This window comes from Petaurus breviceps, unplaced genomic scaffold, assembly GCF_028583685.1.
Source record: "Petaurus breviceps papuanus isolate PSGF00001 unplaced genomic scaffold, PetGlider_PUasm1.0 90897, whole genome shotgun sequence".
In the NCBI taxonomy this organism is placed as follows: Eukaryota; Metazoa; Chordata; class Mammalia; order Diprotodontia; family Petauridae; genus Petaurus; species Petaurus breviceps.
The window spans coordinates 7,297,457-7,320,822 of NW_027187374.1; the positions used below are offsets into that span (position 1 = coordinate 7,297,457).

At 34.8% G+C, this 23,366-nt stretch overlaps 1 protein-coding gene across 2 annotated transcripts in view; it reads left to right on the forward strand.

Moving 5' to 3' along the window:
- The window catches only part of IL10RB (interleukin 10 receptor subunit beta), a 147,942-nt gene that overhangs the window by 47,477 nt on the left and 77,099 nt on the right, over positions 1–23,366 (forward strand). Inside the window, exons 8-9 of one of the 2 annotated variants that reach the window (XM_069074918.1) lie at positions 4,961–5,088; positions 19,447–20,435. The exons of the other annotated variant lie outside the window; for it this stretch is intronic. Of the exons in view, the coding sequence (XP_068931019.1) occupies positions 4,961–5,088; positions 19,447–20,133 (815 nt within the window). The 3' untranslated portion in view covers positions 20,134–20,435. Of the gene's footprint in view, positions 1–4,960; positions 5,089–19,446; positions 20,436–23,366 lie in introns of those variants that run through there. 2 annotated transcript variants of the gene reach the window in all.

The following is a 23,366-nucleotide window of genomic DNA, read 5'->3' on the forward strand; positions in this document are numbered from 1 at the left end:
TGCACCAAATGGTATAGTATCCACATTCTTAGAAGAGAAGTTACGTGAGTTACAGGAAGAAATAGACAGCAAAACTATACTAGTATGGGACCTCAACATCCCCTTCTCAGAACTAAATAAATCTAACCACAAAATAAACAAGAAGGAAGTTAAGTAGTTGAATAGAATTTTAGAAAAGTTAGATATGGTAAATCTCTGGAGAAAATTGAATAGGGATAGAAAGGAAAATACCTTTTTCTCAGCAATACGTGATACCTACACAAAAAAAACTGACCAGGTACTATGGCATAAAAAACCCACAATCTGATGCAGAAAGGCAGAAATATTAAATTCATCATTTTCAGATCATGATGCAACAAAAATTACATATAATAAAGGTCCAAGAAAAAGATAGACTAAAAACTAATTGGAAACTAAATAATCTAATCCTGAAGAATTGAGTAGGTCAAATAACAAATCACAGAAACAATCAATAATTCTATTAAAGAGAATGATGATAATGAGACAACATATCAAAGCTTATGGGATGTAGCCAAAGTAGTTCTTAGGAGAAATTTTATCTCTAAAAGCTTAAATCAATCAAATCAGTTAATTGAGCATGCAACTAAAATAACAAAAAAGAACAAATTAAAAATTCTCAGTTCAATTAAACACCAAATAGGAAGTCCTGAAAATCAAAGGAAAGATTAATAAAATTGAAAGTAAGAAAACTACTGAACTAATAAATAAAACTAAGAGCTGGTTTTGTAAAAAAAAATAATAATAATAATAATAAAATAGATAAGCCTTTGGTTAACTTAATTTTCAAAAAGAAAGAAGAAGACCAAATTATCAGAATCAAAAATGAAAAGGGTGAATTCACCACGAGTGAAAAGGAAATTAAAGCAATAATTAGGAGCTTTTTGGAGGAATGTTTACCAAAAATGTAAATTGCCCAGATTAATAGAATACTTAAATTATCTCATTTTAGAGAAAGAAATTGAACAAGCCATCAATGAACTCGCTAAGAAAAAAATCCCCAGGACTAGACAGATTTACAAGTGAATTCTACCAAACATTTAAAGAGCAACTAATTCCACTACTATATTAACTATTAGGGAAAATAGGCAAAGAAGGATCCTACTAAATTCCTTTTATGACACAAATATGGTCCTAAATCAGGAAGAGCCAAAATAGAAGAAGAAAATTATAGGCCAATTTCCCTAGTGAATATTGATGCAAAATTTTGAAATAAAATATTAGCAAGGAGATTACAGCAATTTATCATGAATACAATGTACTATGATCAGGTGGGATTTATACCAGGAATTCAGTGCTAGTTCACTATTAGGAAAACTATCAGAATAATTGGCCATATCAGTAACAAGACTAATATAAATCCTATGATTATCTCAGTAGATCCAAAAAAAAAACTTTTGACAAAATATATAGCACTCATTCCTATTAGAAATGCTAGAAAGCATAGGAATAAATGGAGTTTTCCTTAAAATGCTAAGTAGTATCAACCTAAAACCATCAGCAAGCATGATATATAATGGGGATAAGCCAAAATCTTTACCAATAAGGTCAATATGAAGCAAGGATGCCCATTATCACCTCTATTATTTAATATTGTACTAGAATTGTTAGCTTTAGCAATAAGAGAAGAAAAAGAAATTGAAGGAATTAGAATAGGCAATGAGGAAATAAAACTGTCCCTCTTTGCAGATGATATAATGGTATACCTAGAGAATCAACTAAAAAAAACTTGAAATAATTAACAACTTCAACAAAATCACAAGATATAAAATAAATTCACATAAATCACTGGCATTTCTATAAATTACTAACAAAGCCCAGCAGCAAGAAATAAAAAGAGAAATTCCATTTAAAATAACTGTAAACAGTGTAAAATATTTGGGAGTCTATCTGCCAAGACAAACCTAGGAAATATATGAACAAAATTACCAAACATTTTTCATACAAATAAAGTCATCTAAATAACTGGAAAAATACCAATTGCTCATTGGTAGGTGAAGGTAATGTAATAAAAATGACAATTCTACCTAAATTAACTTACTTATTCAGTGCCATACCAATCAAACTACCAAAAGATTATTTTATAGAGCTAAAAAAAATCATAACAAAACTCATCCAGAGGAGCAAAAGGTCAAGAACATCAAGGGAACTAATAAAAAGAAATGGAAGAAGGGGCAGCCAGGTAGCACAGCGAGTAAGAGCACCTGCTCCAGTGTCGGGATGACCTGGGGATCAAATCCAGGCTCAGAAGTACTTAGCACCACACCCAGATATAGCTGGCCGTGTAACCTTGAGCAAGTTACTTAACCCCCATTGCTTTTAAAAAAAAATGGAAGAGAAGTGGCCTTGCCATGCCAGATCTAAAATTATATTATAAAGCAGCAGTCATCAAATTTATTTGGTACTAGCTAAGAAATAGTGGTAGATCAGTGGAAGGGGTTAGGTACACAAGACAAAGTAGTCGATGACTATAGAAATCTACTGTTTGATAAACCCAAAGACTCCAGCTTCTGGGATAAGAACTCTCTCTTTAACAAAAACTGGGAAAACTAGAAAATAGTATTGCAGAAACTAGGCATAGACTGACATCTTATGCTGTATACCAAGATAAGGTAAAAGTGGGTACACAATTTAGATATAAAGGGTGATACCCTAAGTAAATTAGGAGATCAAGGAATAGTTTACCTGTCAGATCTATGGAGAAGGGAAGAATTTATGACCAAACAAGAGATAGAGAGAATTATGAAATGCAATATGGATAATTTTGATTACATTAAATTAAAAAGATTTTATACAAGCAAAACCAATGCAACCAAGATTAGAAGGAAAGCAGAAAGCTGGGAAACAATTTTTAGAGGCAATATTTCTAATAAAGACCACATTTTTCTTTAAACTTTATTTTATTTTTTTGCTTTTCTTTTTCAGAGGGGGAGGAGATAGGGCAATTGGGGTTAAGTGACTTGCCCAAGGTCACACAGTTAGGAAGTGTTAAGTGTCTGAGGCTGGATTTGAACTCAGGTCCTCCTGACTCCAGGGCCGGTGCTCTATGCACTTTGCCACCTAGCCTCACCTAAAGATGTCATTTCTAAAATATAGAGAGAACTGAGTCAAATTTATAAGAATACAAGTCATTCATCAATTGATAAATGGTCAAAGGATATGAATAGGCAGTTTTCAGAAGAAAAAATCAAAGCTATCTGTAGTCATATTAAAAAATGCTCTAAATTCCTATTGATTAGAAAAGTTCAAATTTAAACAACTCTGAGGTACCACCTTATACCTATCAGGTTGACCAATATGACAGGAAAAGGAAAATGATAAATGTTGGAGAAGATGCAGGAAAATTGGAATACTAATGCATTGTTGGTGGGGTTGTGAATTGATCCAACCTTTCTAGAAAGCAACTTGGAACTATGCTCAAAGGGCTATAAAAACGTGGCAATACCACTCCTAGGTCTATATCCCAAAGAGATCATATAAATGGGAAAAGGATTCACATGTACAAAAATATATATAGCACCTCCTTTTATACTGGCAAAATATTGGAAATCCCATTCCAAATAACAACAAAATACTTAAAATATTTGCAGAATCAGTCTATCAGAACAAACTAAACACTTGTATAGGTTGCATTTAATAAGTACTCCTTAAAAAAAAATAAAGAACAACTTAAATAGCTGCATTGAATATTAAATTCTTATATCTGGGTTGTGCCAATGTAATAAAATACTACCAAAGTTAACTTACAGGTTTAGTGCTATACCAAATTATGAAAAGAATATTTCACAGAACTCAATAACAAAATTTATTTTGAAAAAAGATCTAATTATTTTTAAATCATTAAAAATAGATTTTAATGAAATGTTACATTTGTCACAGCTGTGGAAAGGGCAATGTAATTAGCAATTAGAAGAAGCCCTAGGCAACAAAATAGATTAATTTGATTTTATTTTTTAAAAAACAAATCTTTGCTCTAGAACAAGCAGTGGTTGCATCCAAATAAGGAAAGAAACATGTAAAGTTTAAGAGCCATTCTCCAAAAGATAAATTTTAAAAGGATTTAAGCAAGCAATGCTTAGGGGAACAAAGAAATATAAATTATTAATAACCCTGTGAAAAATTGTTCAGATTTTCATATTGAGGGAAGTGAAATTTTAAAAACCCTTAAGATAGCATTTTTTGTTCCCTGTCTGTGGTTTCAAATATGTAGACAACATCTGGTGTTGAACCTCTCCCCTCAGATGTTGGTAATGCTTTGACTGATTATGTTCTTTTGGAAAGCAATATGCAATTAAATGATAGAAATACAACCCAAAAAAAAATGTTCATGCTTTTTGACCCAGTAATCCCACTACTTGTCCTCTGCTCTCAGGAGGTTATTGAGAGTGAAAAAAGACATAACCTATACAAGAATATGCCTGCCAGCACCTTTTGTAATACCAAAAAAAAAAAATGGAAATCAGTTGAATATCTATTGTTTGTGGAATGACTGATCAAATTTAATGGAACATTATTTCATTATAATAAATGAGAAATATGAACAATATAAAGAAATATGGGAAGCCATGAAGTGATATAGAATGAAGAAAGCAAGACCATTCTATAAATTAAGATAATTATACAGACAATAGTTTTAGAATGCACAGGGAAAAATTCATGAGGAGTCACAAAAACAAACAAGACAATTTTGTCATAACCTTGTTGAAATTAATATATTTTTCAAACAGCCTGTAAATTATTGAAGGTAATAGACATGTATACAATATACTGTATTTCCTTCTTTTTTTGTAAATAGTTTAAAACTTTTAGTTAAAAAATTCTTGATCTATTACAAATTCATAAATTTTGAACTCCTGGTTAAAAAGGGGGGGGGGAAGTAGTCCTCTCTTGAATATATACTGAATTTTATTTTAAATAATTCCATTAAAATTTTCATTTCCAGGTTCAGAAAAAATTGCTATAATATCATTTACTACATCTTTTAGCATCTTCTTAATAATCATCCTTGTGACAATACTGAAAAAAACAGGATATATATGCAGAAAACAAATCCCTTCTCCCAAAGGACTGGTATGTACTTTTATGTCATTTCCTTGTTTTTAATTCATGGAAGGTTAGATTGTCTTTTCATTCTTCCAGCAATGAATCATAGATTGTTTGTGCTGAGCCATCTCCAGTTATCCTGATCTATATCTGGCCATTGGACTCAGATGGCTCTGGAGGAGAAAAGTGAGGCTGGTAGCTTTGCACAGCCCTCCCTCACTTAAATCCAATTCACTTGCAAGTCATGGCAATATCTTCCTGATGTCATGATCCTTTTTGAGAAGGAAAGACAAACCACACAATCACAACCACATTAAGATTGCTTGTAATGTGTGCCCAGTGGAGGCAGGCCCAGAAGGCATGGCTGTGCAGACACAGAGGCAGGCCTGGAAGGGGCCTGATCAACTCAGAGGGCAAGTCTTCCCACCAACCACAAGGGCCACTACTAGGTCTATCACCAAAGGGCCGGGACTGGAAAGAGCAAGGTAAGAAGCAAAGATAAGGGCCCCTGTCCCAGGCAGCAAATACTCCTGGGGCTACCACTTCATAGCCCAGAAATTAAAAAAAAAAAAAAGCCCCTATCAGGACCTCCAAACACCAGGATGACAGAGTGAACCTCACCTGCTCCAAAACCCCCCTCTGACCCTGAAAACATAGTAACTCTTTCCCCAGGGCAAAACCCTCTACAGTAAAGGCTTGGGATCCCTAGAGGAAGGGCATGGCTAGTGCCCTGACTCAAAATGGGTAGAAAGCACACTACAAAAACAAAGACTCTGGAGTCCTACTGTCCTCAGAGGGAAGAACCAAACTCAGAGGGAGACAATGTGGACTCCACACCCACAGCTGAAACATCAACAGTGAATGGGTCCCAAGCACAGAAGGCTCTCCTAGATGAGATCAAAAGGAACTTTGAAAACCCAATGAGAGAGATAGAAGACAAAATGAATAATTCTCTCAAAACCAAAATTGCAGAATTAGAAAAACATTATAATGAAGAAAACATCTCTCTAAAAAGAAAAGTGTATGATATGGAAAAAAAGCTCCAAAAATTAACCAAGGAAAATGATTTGCTAAAAACTAGAATCAACCAAATTGAAACAAATAACTCTATGAGGAACCAAGAATTAGTTAAACAAAACAACAAGAATGAAAAATTAGAAAAAGAGGTAAAATACCTCAAAGAAAAAATAACTGACCTGGAAAACAGATCCAGGAGAGATCATCTGAGAATCATAGGCCTACTAGAAAATCATGATGAAAAAAATGAGTCTAGACAACATTCTCCAAGAGCTCGTTAAGGAAAACTGCCCTGAGATACCAGAACCTGAGGGTAAAATAGAAATCGAGAGAATCTACCGGACACCTGCTGAAAGAGATCCCAAACTGAAAAGTCCTCAAAATGTTGTGGCCAAAATCCAGAACTACCAGATAAAAGAGAAAATACTTAAAGTGGCCAGAAAGAAACAATTCAAGTGTCAAGGGTCCACAGTGAGGATCGAACAGGATTTGGCAGCCTCTACACTGAAAGATCGGAGGCAGTGGAGTACAATTTTCCAGAAGGCAAAAGAGCTTGGGTTACAACCAAGGATCACATACCCAGTGAGACTGAGCATATTCTTCCAGGCAAAGAGATGGTCATTCAATGATAACAGCGTTCCAGAGCTTCTTGATAAAAAAAAAGCCAGAACTCAATGGAAAATTCAACCTCCAATTATGAGATACAAGAGAGACATAGAAAAGTAAACAAGGAAAACACACACACACCCTGCTATTTGATAAGAGCAAACTGGTTATAGACAAGTAGAGGGTATGAGTATAAAATACACAAAATGACGATTTTTAAAAAATCTTATTAAGGGCTACAAAGGGACTGCAATGGAAGAAAGGGCGTGAATGAAGTGGAAAAGGGTAGATTATGCCACACAAAGAGGCATAAAAACTGTATAGCAGAGGAAAAGAAGGGAGGGAGATGGGAATCATATGAGCTTTTCCCTCATTGGTTCTGGTGCAAGGAGGGAATAACAACCAGTTAAGCATAGGACTCTATGGAGAAGAAACGCAAAAAGTATCATTTTAGAGGGAAAGAGGGGAGAGAGAGGAGCTTCACATGAGATTTGTTCCTGTCACTCTTGGTGCAAAGAAGAAATAACATACTTCATTAAGTATAAAAATATCCTACAGGCATTAGGAGGGGGAAAGGGCTATAAAAGGGGGGGGGGTTAGTAGGGAGGGAAGAAGTAAGGAGAAAGGGGAGGAAAAAGGCAGGGGGGCTGATAAGGGAATACTGAGGGAGGCGGTGGTCAAAAGGAAAACTGTTAAGGGGGGGAAGGGAGGAAAAATATGAACATTAACAGGGGTGGGAATAGGATGGAGGAAAAGAAACAAATAACAATCATAACTGTAAATGAGAATGGAATGAACTCTCCCATAAAACGGAGATGGATAGCAGATGGATTAGAAATCATAATCCTACAATATGCTGTTTACAAGAAACACATCTGAAACAGAGGGATACACACAGGGTAAAGGTAAAAGGCTGGAGTAAAATATATCATGCCTCAGCTAAAGTAAAAAAAGCAGGGGTAGCAATCCTTATCTCAGATAAAGCAAAAGCAAAAATTGACCTAATTAAAAGGGATAAGGAAGGAAACTATCTCCTGTTAAAAGGAACCATTGAGAATGAAGCAATATCATTACTTAACATATATGCACCAAGTGGTATAGCATCCAAATTCCTAGAGGAGAAGGTAAAGGAATTAGAGGAAGAAATAGATAGCAAAATTATACTAGTGGGAGACCTTAATCTCCTCCTCTCTGAACTTGATAAACCTAACCTCAAAATAAACAAGAAAGAAGTTAAGGAGGTGAACAGGATTTTAGAGAGGATAGGTATGATAGATCTCTGGAGAAAACTGAATGGGGATAAAAAGGAATATACTTTCTTCTCAGTGGTTCATGGCACATACTCAAATATTGACCACATTCTAGGGCATAAAAACCTCACAATTCTATGCAGTAAGGCAGAAATATTGAATGCATCCTTCTCAGATCATGATGCAATAAAAATTATATGCAATAAAGGGCCATGGAAAGGCAGACTAAAAACTAATTGGAAATTAAACAATTTAATCCTAAAGAATGAGTAGGTCAAACAAGAAATTATAAAAACAATCAATATTTTCATTCAAGAGAATGATAATAATGAGATAACATACCAAAATTTGTGGGATGCATTAAAGGCAGTTCTTAGGGGAAGTTTTATATCCCTGAGTGCATACATGATTAAATTAGAGAAAAGGGAGGTCAACGAATTGGGCATGCAATTGAAAAACATAGTAAAAGAACAAATTAAAAATCCCCAATTAAATACTAAATTAGAAATATTGAAAACCAAAGGAGAGATTAATAAAATAGAAATTGAGCTGGTTTTATGAAAAAACCAACAAAATTGATAGACCCTTAGTCAATATGATAAAAAAAAAGAAGAAAACCAAATTATGAGTATCAAAAATGAAAAGGGTGAATCTACCTCCAATGAAGAGGAAATCAAAACAATAATTATGAATTATTTTTCCCAATTGTATGCACATAAATTTGACAATCTTAGGGAAATGGATGAATATTTACAAAAATACAAGTTGCCCAAATTAACTGAAGAGGAAGTAAATTACTTAAATAACCCCATCTCAGAAAAAGAAATTGAACAAGCCATCATTCAACTCCCTAGGAAAAAATCTCCAGGGCCAGATGGATTTACTAGTGAATTCTATCAAACATTTAAAGAACAATTGATTCCAATACTCTACAAACTATTTGGGAAAATTCGTGAAGAAGGAGTCCTACCAAATTCTTTTTATGACACAAATATGGTACTGATACCTAAATCAGGAAGAGATAAAACAAAGAAAGAAAATTATATACCAATCTCCCTCATGAATGTAGATGCAAAAATTCTAAATAAAATATTAGCAAAAAGACTACAGCAACTTATCTCAAGAATAATACATTTTGATGAGGTAGGATTTATTCCAGGAATGCAAGGATGGTTTAATGTTAGGAAAACCATCAATATAATTGATCATATCAACAATAAAACTAGCAGAAACCACATGATTATCTCAATAGATGCAGAAAGGCTTTGGACAAAATACAACATCCATTCCTATTAAAAACACTAAAAATTATAGGAATAAATGGAGCCTTCCTTAAAATAATAGGTAGCATCTATTTAAAACCATCAGCAAGTATTATATATAATGAGGAGAAGCTAGAAACATTTCCCATAAGATCAGGGGTGAAACAAGGGTGTCCACTATCACCCCTCTTATTCAATCTGGTACTAGAAATGTTAGCAGTAGCAATTAGAGAAGAAAAAGAAATCAAATTAGGCAAAGAAGAGACCAAGCTATCACTCTTTGCAGATGATATGATGATATACTTGGAGAATCCTAGAGAATCGGCTAAAAAACTACTTGAGATAATAAATAAGTTTGGCAAAGTTGCAGGATATAAAATAAAGCCACATATATCCTCAGCATTCCTATATATTTCCAATGAAATTCAACAGCAAGAGATAGAAAGAGAAATCCCATTTAAAGTTACTGTAGACATTATAAAATATTTGGGAATCTACCTGCCAAAATAAACCCAGGACCTATATGACCACAACTACAAAACATTTCACACAAATAAAGTCAGATCTAACTAATTGGAAAAATATCAATTGCTCGTGGCTGGGTCAAGCTAATATAATAAAAATGACAATTTTACCTAAATTAAGTTATATATTTAGTACCATACCAATTAATTTACCAAAAAACTACTTTATAGAGCTAGAAAAAATAGTAACAAAATTCATTTGGAAGAATAAACAGTCCAGAAGATCAAGGGAATTAATGAAAAGAAATGCTAGGGAAGGCGAACTAGCTGTACCAGATTTCAATCTGTATTATAAATCAGCAGTCATCAAAACTACTTGGTACTGGCTGAGGAATAGAGAAGTGGATCAATGGAATAGATTAGGCACATGAGATTCAGAAGTCGGCTATAATAATCTATTGTTTGATAAAACCAAAGACCCTGGTTTTAGGGATAAGAACTCACTATTTGACAAAAACTGCTGGGAAAACTGGAATATAGTATGGCAGAAACTGGGCATAGACCATTATATAACACCATATACCAAAATCAAATCTAAATGGGTGCATGATCTAGGTATAAAGGTTGATACTGTAAGCAGTCTCATAAAACAAGGAATAGTTTATGTGTCAGACTTGTGAAGAGGGAAAGACTTTATGAATAAACAAGAATTAGAGAACATTATAAAATGTAAAATGGATAATTTTGAGTACATGAAATTGAAAAGCTTCTGTACAAAGCCAATGTAACCAAGATTAAGAGGGAGATGGAAAATTGGGAAAGAATCTCTACAACCTATGTCTCTGACAAAGGACTCATTTCTAAAGTATACAGAGAATTGAGTCAAATTTATAAGAATACAAGTCATTCCCCAATTGATAAATGGTCAAAGGATATGAACAGGTAATTTTTAGAGAAAGAAATTAAAGAAATCTATAAGCACATGAAGAAATGCTATAAATCATTATTGATTAGAGAAATGCAAATCAAAACAACTCTGAGGTACCACATCTCACCAGTTAGATTGGCTAAGATGACAAAACAGGAAAATGACAAATGCTGGAGAGGGTGTGGGCAAATTGGAACGCTAATGCATTGCTGGTGGAGTTGTGAACTGATCCAGCCTTTCTGGAGAGCAATCTGGAATTATGCCCAAAGGGCTATAAATACTTTCATACCCTTTGATCCAGCAATACCACTCCTAGGGTTATATCCCAAAGAGATCATAGAAATGAGAGAAAGACCCATATGTACAAAAATGTTTATAGCAGCTCTTTTTGTGGTAGCAAAGAATTGGAAATTAAAGGGGTGCCCATCAATTGGGGAATGGCTGAACAAGTTGTGGTATATGCATGTTATGGAATACTATTGTGCCATAAGAAACGAGGAGCAGACAGTCTTCATATTTACCTTAGAGTCTTATACGAACTGATGCTGAGTGAGAAGAGTAGAGTCAGGAGAAATTTGTACACAATTACAGACACAATGTATGTGTGATGACCAACTATGATGGACTGGACTCTTGTCAGCAATGCAGTGATATAAGTCAATCCCAAAGGACTCAGGATGGAGAGAAATATGTGCATCCAGAGAAAGAACTAGAAAGAACTAAGTTTATATCCAGGTGGAAGCAAAATACCTGATCTTTTTCCTTCTCTTGTTTGGTTTTATGTCCTTTACCATTTTTCATTCCATCTGATACAATCCATCTTTATAACCTGACTAATGTATAATGTGAAAGTATTTACAGATCCTGTACTTGACTATATGCCGCCATGGGGGGAGGGGTGGGAGGGGGACAAAATGTGAAACTCAAGGAATTGTGGAATTGAATCCTGTAAACTAAAAGGGAACAAATTCATTTTTAAAATAAATTAAATAAATAAATAAATTTAAAGGCAAAAAAAAGACTTCAAAAAAAAAAAAGTCTGCCCAGTGAAGATGGATTTCCAAGACAAATGCTCAATTTCTATTTACTACTATACTCCTTTGAATTATTACTTAGCAATTTCTTGGATGTGTGTCATTTCTTTAGTGATTTAAGTTTCCCATGTTTCCCTTGATATTTTTGAAACAAAATTTTCTTGTTATCTTTTTAATGTGACCTACATTTCCCAAAATAACCTTCTTCAACCCCTCCCAGAGTGATGCCACTTAATAACAAAAAAAGAAAAACTAGGAGAAAAGAACAATTAAGCCAAAGTAGTCAAGATATTGGAAAAACTCTGACATCATATGCAATATGTACATAACCATAGCCCCCACCTCTACAAAGAACTGCTGCAGATATATTATATGAAGCCAAGATTGGTCATTATAATTACATCGAATTCAGTTTCAATTATTTTGTAGAGATTGTTCTTCTATTTACTTTGTAGTCATTGTGTGTATTGCTTTCATTGTTATACTCACTTTTTTCCAGTTTAGTTTTTTGGTTTTACTTTTTTGGTTCTTATAAATCTTCCCATGTTTCTTTGTATATTCATTGCTACTACAGCATAGTAATATTCCTTGAGAGCAGGTGTTGTCTTACTTTTCTATTTGCATCCCCAGAACTTACCAGAGTGCTTTGTACATGTTGTTGTTCCATCATTTCAGTCATATACAATTCTTTATGACCCTATTTGGAGTTGTTGTTTTTTTTTTTTTTGAGTAGAGATACTGGAGCTGTTTGCCATTCTCTTCTCCAGCTCATTTTACAGTTCAGAAAACTGAGGCATACAAGAATAAGTGACTTGCTCAGGATCACACAGTCAATTGGATCTCTGAGGCAGGATTTGAACTAAGGTTTTGTTGGCTCCAGACTTGGTGCTCTATCCACTGACCCACCTTCATTTACCATAAATATGTACATCATATGACCAGATCATCTTGAAAGTATTTACTTAGTATTTTTTTCACTTTTTTTAAACTTTATTTTTTACTCTTGGTATGGTTAGAACTCAAACATTCTTTTGGCTTTTTTGAATGAAATTTATTCTCCCATTGGAGATTTCTAAAGTAGGATTATAGTTATTTTTCTGTAGTAGGATTATAGTTCAACTGAAAGGCATTTACTTTGTTTCTAGTTCTTTACTAAAAACAAAAGGAACTATTTTAAGTACTCAGGGATTTTTTTTCTTTTTATCATTGACCATCCTCCCCACCTCCAACAGGATATATGCCAGGCAGTGAAATCTCTAGGTCAAAGGGTACAGACATTTTATCAACTTTCTTTGAATAATTCCTTTTTTTTTCTAGGATGTTCAGATTGATTATCCAGTTCACCAGAAGTTCATTAGTGTGCTCATCTTTCAACAGCCTTTCCAACTATTCCCATCTTTTATTGCCTTTGCTTATTCTTTTGATTTTTATATTTGTTTTATTATTAGCCATTTGAGACATTCTTTTATACAGCTGTTAATAGTTTCAATTAGTTCTTGGGAGAGCTGGGTTTTTTTATAACTTTTGACCATTTATCTATGGGGACTACCTTTGGATTTATATATCTCTGTTAGTTACCTATATATCTGGGTACCAGACCCTTATCAGAGATATTTGATAAAAAAAATTTTTCCCATTTGGTTGCTTTCCTTGTTTGTCTTCATTACATTAATTTTGTTCACATAAAAGGTTTTTAATTTCATGTAATAGGAATTAATCGTTTTATCTTTTGTTTTTATTCCTTTATCTGTTTTATTTTCTCTATTCTATGTTTAATTCAGAATTCACCCTCCAGGTCATAGCAGTGACTTTGTACCTGATGTGTTTCTCTTCTAATTCATTTTAGGGCATGAGCTTTAATAGTCAGTCATATATCCATTTTTAGTTTATTGTGATACACAGTCTAAGTTGTTGATCTAAACCTGATTTCTATCATACTTCTTTCTAGTTTTCCCAGTGTGATTCTTTCTTTGTTTGTATCAGAGAGATTCTAGATATTACTACTGTCACTTTAATACCTCAGATTAATTATTGGGAGTGACAGTTTGAAGTGACAGTTAAGAAATGGCTTAAACAAAAATTAAATCTTAAAAGGAAATGGATCAATATGAAATGCCTTTCACTATACAGTTATAGAAAACATATGTGCATTCATCTGTGATCCATGGGGATCTGTGAAAAGTCAGTTGAGAAGGTGACTGGAGTACCTCTCCCTATTGAATCAGGGAAACGATGTGTGTGTAGATCTATGAAGATCTATGAAGAATTTATGCTATGTGTGTCTTTCTCTATTGAGTCAGGGTGTTTATCTGTGATTCATGAAGATCTAGGAAGAATTTATGTAACAGAAAGAGAAGATGAAAATGGACTTCTTATGAAAACTATTTTCATTGCTAATTGAAGAGCAAAACCTATAAAGAGAATTTTATGAAGAGTCAGTAAGGAGGTAGCAGTACAGTATATTTGGGGATATTTCTTTTGTTTATTGGAGAGAAGACAAAAAGAAAGAACTAATCCTGAAGAGAAATATGAAGATAATATTTTAAAAGACTCTGATCATATTTTAGATGAAATTTCCAGAAAAGTCAACTATGGATATTTTTGTTGGTCTGAGGTAATTCTAGTGGTGATATTTGTCATAGCCAATATATTGCATATGTGTCTACAGTTTAATTGCCCTAATTTGTTAATAAATTATATTAATATATTCATAAATTTTAATACATATATAATAGTAATTACTACTAAGAAAGGTTTCTCTAATTCACTGAATAATGAATACTTAATGAATTAGAGTGGGAAATTGAGTAAATTACAAAGAGGTTACAAATTTAATAACAAGAAATTAATTATCCAATGTACCACTAGATCACTATATAGTTCAAGATAGATTAATTAAATATATAGTAAGTCTTATGTCAGGTTAAGGTAGAATGTCCTAACAATGAATGTGATCAGAGTCATTTATATGTGCTATAAGTGAGGGTCATGTGAGCCTTGTCTTATTAATTTTATTATACTAGATAAGGAGTTCTTTCCTGGGTAAATTTTTAAAGTTAATCAAATGCTAGGTTATTTAGTTTATTTGTTCCTGAATCTTTCTTAGCCTGTCTTTTCCATTGATCTAATTTTTGAAAATTTTAGCCAGTCCCCAATGCTTTTGGTCATTATTGCTTTATATTATAGTTTATAATATAATTATAATATAATTTATAATTCATATATTTATAATATAATTATAATATAATATTTGGAAGTACTTCATTCTTCCTTCAAAAAAATTTATTTCCCTTGAAATTCTATATCTTTTGTTCCTCCAAATTTATTTTGGCATCATTTTATCTGACTCTGTAAATATCCTCTTGGTATCTTAATTGGTATAGCACAGAGGTATCAAACTTGTCACCCTGACCCAATGTAAGTGAACAAAATTTTTAAAATACAGTACAACCTAGATAATGTTAATTTGTGATTTTGAAAGTCAATATGCTATAGCTGGCATCCCTGTTTCTATTTGAGTTTGATACCCTGCTGGTGTCTATAAATTATATAAATATAAATTAATTTTTCTAGTATTGCCATTTGAATTATATTGGCACAACACAGCCATGAGTACTGACTATCCCTTTAACTGTTTAGGTTGTTCTGTATTTCTTTGTGGAACATTTTACAATTGTATATTAAGGTATTAAATATGCTTTGGTAGATTAACTCGCAGATATTTTATGCATTTTGTAGTTATTTGAATGGAACTTCCTTTTCTGTTATTCCCTCCTGCTTTTGTTTTTGCTATGTAGAAATAGTTTATTTTTGAGGGTTTATTTAGTAACCTGCTATTTTACTGAAACTATTATCTCTATTGCTTTCAGTAAAGTTTTTATCATCTCTATTGATTTCTTTGCTCCTACTCTAGGCATTGCTACTTAAAGCATCATGTTATCTGCAAAGGGGGATAATTTTGTCTCTTTACCTATCTTTATACCTTTAATTTCTCATTGCTATTACAAGTATTTCTAGAACTATGTCAAGTAGTAGCAGGAAAGGGGAGCAGACTTGGTTTATTCCTCTGTTCACTCAGAAAGCTTCTAGTGTTTTCCCATTTCATATAATACTAGGGGTGATTTTTTTAAGATAGATACTTTATAACAATTTCAAAGGTCCTTCTTTGTCTATCCTTTGTAGGCTTTTTGACATAACTGAACAATATTATATGAAAACATTACACAATTTCCAAGAAACTATTTAAAATGCAGATACTAAATGGGCAGAACTAAGATAATGAGAGACAAGAGAATTAATTCAATAAATATTTATTACCTACTATGAATGAGACGTTGTAGTGGGTGCTGTGAGCAAAACAAAGATAATATATGTTCCAAGAACCATTCCCTAACATATAAGTAATAAAATGAGATGAACAGTTTTATAAATGAAATACAAATAATCAGCAATCATGGGGGAAAAACTCTAAGCCATTAATAATAAGAAAAATGCAAATTAAAACAGCTTGGAGGTTTCACCTCACATCTGTCAAATTGGCAGAGATAATAAGGAATAAAAAAGTCTCATTTGGAGGTCTATGAGAAAACGGGTGCACTAATACACTATTGAGAACTTTAAATTGATACAATTGTTCCGGGAAACAGTTTGTAATTATGTGAGAAAAGCCATTCATATAAACTCTTTAGGATCAGAACTTGTCTCATTTTTGTATTTATATGCCCAATCCATAGCATATTTTGAGCATGGCATGTACTTAACAAAATGTTCATTGATTAATTAGTTGCTAAACTATTGATATTCATTTATCCAACATTATGTGGATAACACACACACATAATGTTGAGATTATGTGGATGATGTTGAGCCATTTGTCCTGTCTTCCCAATTAATAGCTAATAGTTTATGTTTATATCTCTGGATTACTAGGAGATGATGTATTCAGCCCACAGGGCAGAGACAACATTGAAAACAGACAATGGTGCAGAGAGATAGTTGTCCAAGGGAGGAGATAGTTTCATGAAGAGGATTGGTGATGGTGGAGAGAGGTGCTGGCTATGCACTCAAGGTGGGAGCCCAGCTAATAGCCTGGGGTACAGAGAGCTAAATACAAAGGAAGCTTTGGGAGGACTCTACTAGGAGAAAATCTCAACATTATGTGTGCAACACAAACATATGTATACCAAAATATTGTTAGTAGCGTTATTTGTAATGGCAAAAAAAAAAAAACCACCTAGAAGCAAAGTGAATTCTTACGAATTGGAGGATGGCTAAACAAATTCTTATATGTGAATATAATATTCTTCCTCAAGCCATCACTCTTGTACTGGCTACACTCTCCTCCCTTCCTTATTTTGATCCTTTGGTAAATCAGTTCTACTGTATATACTCAAATTCCTTGCCCCCTTATCCTGTCACCAATCCTGCCCTCTGCTACCTCAGATTTTATTCCCATGCTACAGAATGAAGCTGGAGAAAATTACAAAATGGTTCTGACTGGGTCCACTACCAATTTCTTACATAATCTCAACTGGCCCCTCTTTCTTCCTCACGGGGTTAAAGTTTCCAAAGTATAGTTGTAATCTTCCTATCATGAAGTGCATTGCTGTTATTTGCTTTATAGATTGTGCCACGTCATCCTCTTTTTTTTGCTATACCTCATTCTTAGAAGTGGCAACTCATGAGAGAAGCAATTTTGGACAAGTCAGAGTCGAGTGGCAGAAATTATCCTGTGTCTCAAATTATTTGACCTACTCCTACCTCATGCCTTCTCCCTTATCTTTCTATTTTTCAAAGAAATGAGGTCTGTGTCCCCTCCACTATTCTGAGTTCCAGCTATCAGACAGATTGCTATCCATGGGGGTACAACACTGTCTCAGAGAAGATGACCTCCCAGTGCACCAGCTCCTCACATATTAAACCCCGAGTGAGACCCATCACAGGCACAAACCTTCTCCCCCATGGGAATGCATTTTAGTGGGACTCTCTTCTCTGCCATAGGTGGGACTGTCTCTCCCAGTCTCCCATATTCATTCTCTCCTTTCTGCCATCTCTCATTCTCCAATAGTACCTTCTCCTTGACAGGAGACAGTGGGAATCACCATCCCTTCACTTTTTACCCATAGTCTTGGTAGGGATGCTTCTTCACACATTCAGACCTGAGTTCAAATTCAGACTCAGGGTTGTTGTAAGGATCAAATGACATAATAAGTATAAAGTGTTTTAGCACAGTGCCTGGCACATAGCAAACACTATATAAAAGTTAGATCTTATTATTATTATCCCCCTCTGTCCCATACCTCCCCCCTCACTCTTTCTTTCTCACAAAATTCATTAACATACTTGTGGGAGACCAAAATGTTTATTCTACACTTCAAGTTCTACTCTTCCACCACTTCCATGTCCTTATGTTCCACTTATATCTTTATCTCTTTATGTCCTTTCTTAAAGGACACAATCCCTTCATCATCCTTTTTGTTGCTTTTTTTAACCCTGTAAGTCAATCTTTTACTGTTTAAAAAAACATAGTGATTACTATTATTATATTTAAATATGGGGTGATTTACTTCATTATTTTGTTATTTGTTTAGTATTTATTCATTTTTCTTACTAAAATGCCCTTTCTGGGACTTCTCCCTCAATTTGTACTTCATACTCATAGATTGGTTCCCAGAGGAGTTTTCAATATGCTGGAGTGACCCTGTAGGTCATTACTTCTACTACCCTAGCTCCTTAGTTCCCACCAATGTGCTTCTCATTAACAATCAGCCAGGGGACTGACACAAAATGACATGGCAACTAAATTCATAAAATAAAAGTAAACTGAATTATGAAAATATGTAGTACATAAATCAGTAATAGTAGGATTAATATTCTCAGAACTGAATAAATCTTACAGAAAGGTAGATTTAATTATCTCTTATTAAAGGTTCACAAATGGCGTAACATTGTTAGAAAGCATTTTCCTCCAAAAAGTCTTGGCCACCCTCTCCCACAAACATGTACCATTTTCTTAGGGACTGGGCTCAAATTTAGAGTACAGAGACATGTGTGGAGGATGTGGCAAATGGCGACTTACATGGGGCAAAGGTTGACTCACAACTTCTGGTGCTGAAGGGCCTTTTTCTCCTTGTAGAGTCCTCCCAAATCTCCCTTTGTATTTAGCTCTCTGTACCCCAGGCTATTAGCTGGGCTCCCAGGCTCTATTTCTTTCTTGAGTGCATAGACAGCATCTCCTCCCTTGGACAACTATCTCTCTGTATCTCTCCTCAATGCTGTCTCTGCCCTGTAGGCTGAATCTACTAGTAATCCAGACATATAAACATAAGCTATTATTAGCTATTAATTGGGAAGACACGACAAATGACTTTTTAAAAAATATAAATAATTTTAAGATCCATCAAATGAATGCTGTAGATAATAAACACCTTAGGAGTTCAGAGGAGGAAATCCTTCTTGAGGGCTAAGGTAATTCAGGACAAGTCTCCAGAAAAGAGTGGTGTCTCATTGCCCCTTGAAGGAAGGATAGGACTACATGAACAAATAGGAGAGTGGAAGATATTACAAGCAAGAGAAAGAACTAGAAATTTTGGACAAGTGTCCACTAAGGAACTGCCTAGAATTCCTATAAATCTTTTAGAATATGCTTGATATTTTTTTATTTTCTCATATATTTTAATTGAGGTAGGACAGAAAAGTTTGCAATCTAATAGTCTCAGGAGTTTATTATTGTTGATTTTGAAATTGGAATGATGATTGTTGATGAACTATAAAAAGCAAAACTTCAGCATTAATCTCTCCTCCCCTCCTTCTGTTCTCTTTAAGGATTTTTCAACTGTCATACATCGTCCACTTCAGTTGCCTTATGTGAAAATTACAAGGGTAGACATCATTTACAAGACAAAGAAGAAAAAGATGTTTAATGACAGTGATGACAAAAATGACAGTGATTGTGAATCAACTCAGAGAATAGAAAATAACTACACCGTGAATGGCTTTACCTGTAGATCTCAAAGTCAGGACTCCAAATTCTGCTGGAAAGAATATAATTCCACTGAATCAGACCCAGATGAAACTGAAAGTGCTGAGGTTGACCCTCCTCTGTCTGACACAGAGAGTGCCACATCATATCAATTAAAGACTGGTCCAGATAAAAGTAGAGTGCGCCATATCTGGAACCACCTTTCTGAAGGTAATACCTTTTCTTCTAGGTCAGACGACTGCTGTAATTTTAATGTGAATTTAAGCTCTGTATTTGTGGGAGACTGTGGAGATGATAAAGGACCAGAAGAAGATGCCACTCAGATATTATTGCCTGTGCAAGAAGACAAAATCAACTTAGTGGATTCAGATGGGACTGAATTACAACATATAACTCATGCTACATGTGTAAAGACATCACTTTTCCATGTCCCCTCTAAAGAATCCCTCTGCTCTGAAAATTCTTCCTCTGATGAAAGTGTTTCTTCAGAGTCAGATGTGGACCTAGGGGATGGTTATATAAGAAGATGAATCCTGATAACCTCATTAATATTAATGAATATTATGTGTTCTCTCTCTCTCTCTCTCTCTCTCTCTCTCTCTCTCTCTCTCTCTCTCTCTCTCCCTTACTCTCTTCTCCCTCATTATGATATCACATCATATGTGATCCCAAGACTCAAGGTAAAATGAAGAAAAACAGAGAATATTTACAGCTCTCATGATAAAAATCAAATGTGCAAACTAAATGCTGTGAAGCTTATTTTTTATGTAAAACATTGTTGAAATGCCTTAAGGTGAAAGTGCTCTAATAAACACCTTTACTGGACTTAAAATGTGCCCAGTAGTATTTCTCAGGATGAAGAATGAGGTTCACTGTTATATATAGGAATTTCCTGAGGCAGCAGTTAGATGCTTCTAGAAAACAGGAAATTTTAGACCTAAGAGGGAGGAAGGAAGGGGGAAGATAAAAAGTTAAGAACAGGGGCGGCTAGGTGATGCAGTAAATAGAGTAGCAGCCCTGGAGTCAGGAGGAGCTGAGTTCAAATGCAGCCTCAAACGCTTAACACAAAAACTAGCCGTGTAACCTTGGGCAAGTCACTTAACCCCAATTGCCCAAAAAGCAAAAAAAAAAAAGTTAAGAGCTAAAGGGCAAGTCTACATAAGGAGCAGACAAAACTAATGAACTGACATGACACTGGCAATCCTAGGTAAAGCCAAGGAAGTGAGTGGAAACATAGATGCATATGATCTAAAGCAGTAGCACATCATTAATTGTTAGGTGGCTCTCAGTGTTATAAGTTTAGCATTAGGACAACTGGATTTTAAATCATAGGACTTGGGTTTTGTCTCACTAGAATTTAATAAAGGTAAATTGAGGTGCAGAATTCTGGGATGTATCAGTTTATTAGCAAGATGCTAATCTTTTAATAAAGTGGGTCAAATCGATACCTCAATTAGGCCAGTTACCCAGAGGAAGAAGCACAGCTCCTTTTTATAATCATAAAACAAAGAACAGAATTAGGTAGGTAAAGAAAATAATGGAGCGGCAAGGTGGCGCAATGAATAGAGCACCAACCCTGGAGTCAGGAGGACCTGAGTTCAAATGTCACCTCAGACGCTTAACACTTACTAGCCATGTGATCTTAGGCAAGTTACTTAACCCCAATTGCCCTGCCTTCCCCCCTCCAAAAAAAAAAAAAGGCCAAAAAAGGAAAATAGTTCAGTTGATTACAGGACTGGCAGCATCATGTGAGGACAATACAGTTGGTTGAAAATTGGAAATGAGGGGCTTGCTTCCTTCCCTCCTGTGACTAAGAAATGTCCATTATGGGGTGGCTAGGTGGCACAGTCAATAGAGCACTGGCCCTGGAGTCAGGAGGACCTGAGTTCAAATCGAGTCTCAGATACTTATTAACACAAAAACTAGCCATGTGACCTTGGGCAAGTCACTTAACCCCAATTGCCCTACCCTCCCCCCTCCAAAAAGCAAAAAAAAAAAAAAATTGTCTATTGTTTGAGTCTACCTGTAAGGTTAGATATAGTAGATCAGACTTCTTTGGATGATAAACCGGACATTCTTGAAAGGTAGCCTGGTGGTATAAAGATACTAGACCCGACTGCCTGTTATCCACCTGCATTCCTCAAGGATAACAGATTTCTTTGAGGCAAAAATAGAACAGTGATTAGCAGGTGAACTAAATTCCTAAACTTAGTTCATAGTCTAAGAGACAGGTAGGGCTTGACCAGTCATACAAAATGAGGTAGCAATACAGAATAGACTCAATTATAGAATAGACTAAATTATAAATGATATAGAATTAATGTAATTTCTTCACTTTGAATTCTCTCAATACCACTTATTACCTCTGTGACTTTGGACAAGTCATTCCACATTTCTGGGCCTCAGTTTCCTCATATGTAAATTGAAAAAGGTGGATCAGATGACTTGTAAAGGCCCTTCTAGTTCTATGCCTGTGATCCTTTGTGTGCTAGAGCCTCACTACCACTGGAAGGTAAACAGGTTTTTTGTTTTTAATTAGTTTTGTTGATGTCTTTTGTCTCTATATGGCAGTCATTTATTACATCTACTCCCTAGATTGAACTGTCTTGTATAAGAGAAAAACAGTAGGGAGCAGCTAGGTGGCGCAGTGAGTAAAGTGCCAGCCCTGGAGTCAGGAGGACCCGAGTTCGGTTCCGGCCTCAGACACAATACCCACACAAAAAAACTAGCCATGTAACCTTGGACAAGTTACTTAACCCCAATTGCCCTCCAAAAGGCAAAAAAAAAAAGTTAATGGCATCATGTTGACTGATTTTGTATATGATGGGAAGCAGGTCAGTGGGGGCATATGAGCTACATTGGTGAGTATACTCACCTATAAGAGGGTTACCTCTAGGATATTGAGAGAATGTGATTCATAGTTACATAATAGGGTCTATCTCTGGGAACCAGAGACCTGCCAGTGTTAGGATAAATTGCAATGAGCCAATCCAGAGAGATGGTCATGCCCCATTCATGAGTTATACCTTCCTTGATTTTTCTGTTACTCATAGTTCAACTCTATCACTCCTTATTTCAAATTCAATGCTACTTCCACTGCATCCCATTGTAAATTAAGGTATATAATCCACCTATTTCTTTTCTCATCTCCATTGGTACCTTGCTCTTTAAAGATAAATATAGCATGGTGGAATAAGCACTTGGAGTCAAAATACCTGTACTGGGTCCAGACTCCATCACTTATTAGTCATTTGACTTTGAGTAAATCACTTAACCTCTCAGCCTTTTGCCCCATCTTTAAAATTAGAAGGTAGAATATATGATTTCCTAAGTTTCTTCCATTTCTAAAATTATCTGACTCTCTAAGTTTCTTAGACTTTCCTTCTTGTGTTCATCAAAAAGAAAAACTAGAGATCCCTATCAGCATGCTGGAGTCAGCTCATAGAGGCTCATGAGAGCTGATGGTTGATTTTTCAGGATGAGTACTTCCCTCATAAATCAACAAATGCTACAAATGAGGGCTTGATGTATTGCTTTATTGTCTACACTTACAAAAGTGATGGAGAAAGTGTTAGTGAAGCAGACTTAACTTAAAGGTGTGTCATGTACTCATACACATATCCTCAGAGACTGGTTATTAAACATTTACCAGCACACTCCCGGATCTAGCCCACTTCAAGGATACCGTATTGATTTTTTTTAATTGTCAAGGTAACTAAATAATAAATATGTAAAGTTTGAAGAACATAGTAGAAAACTACAT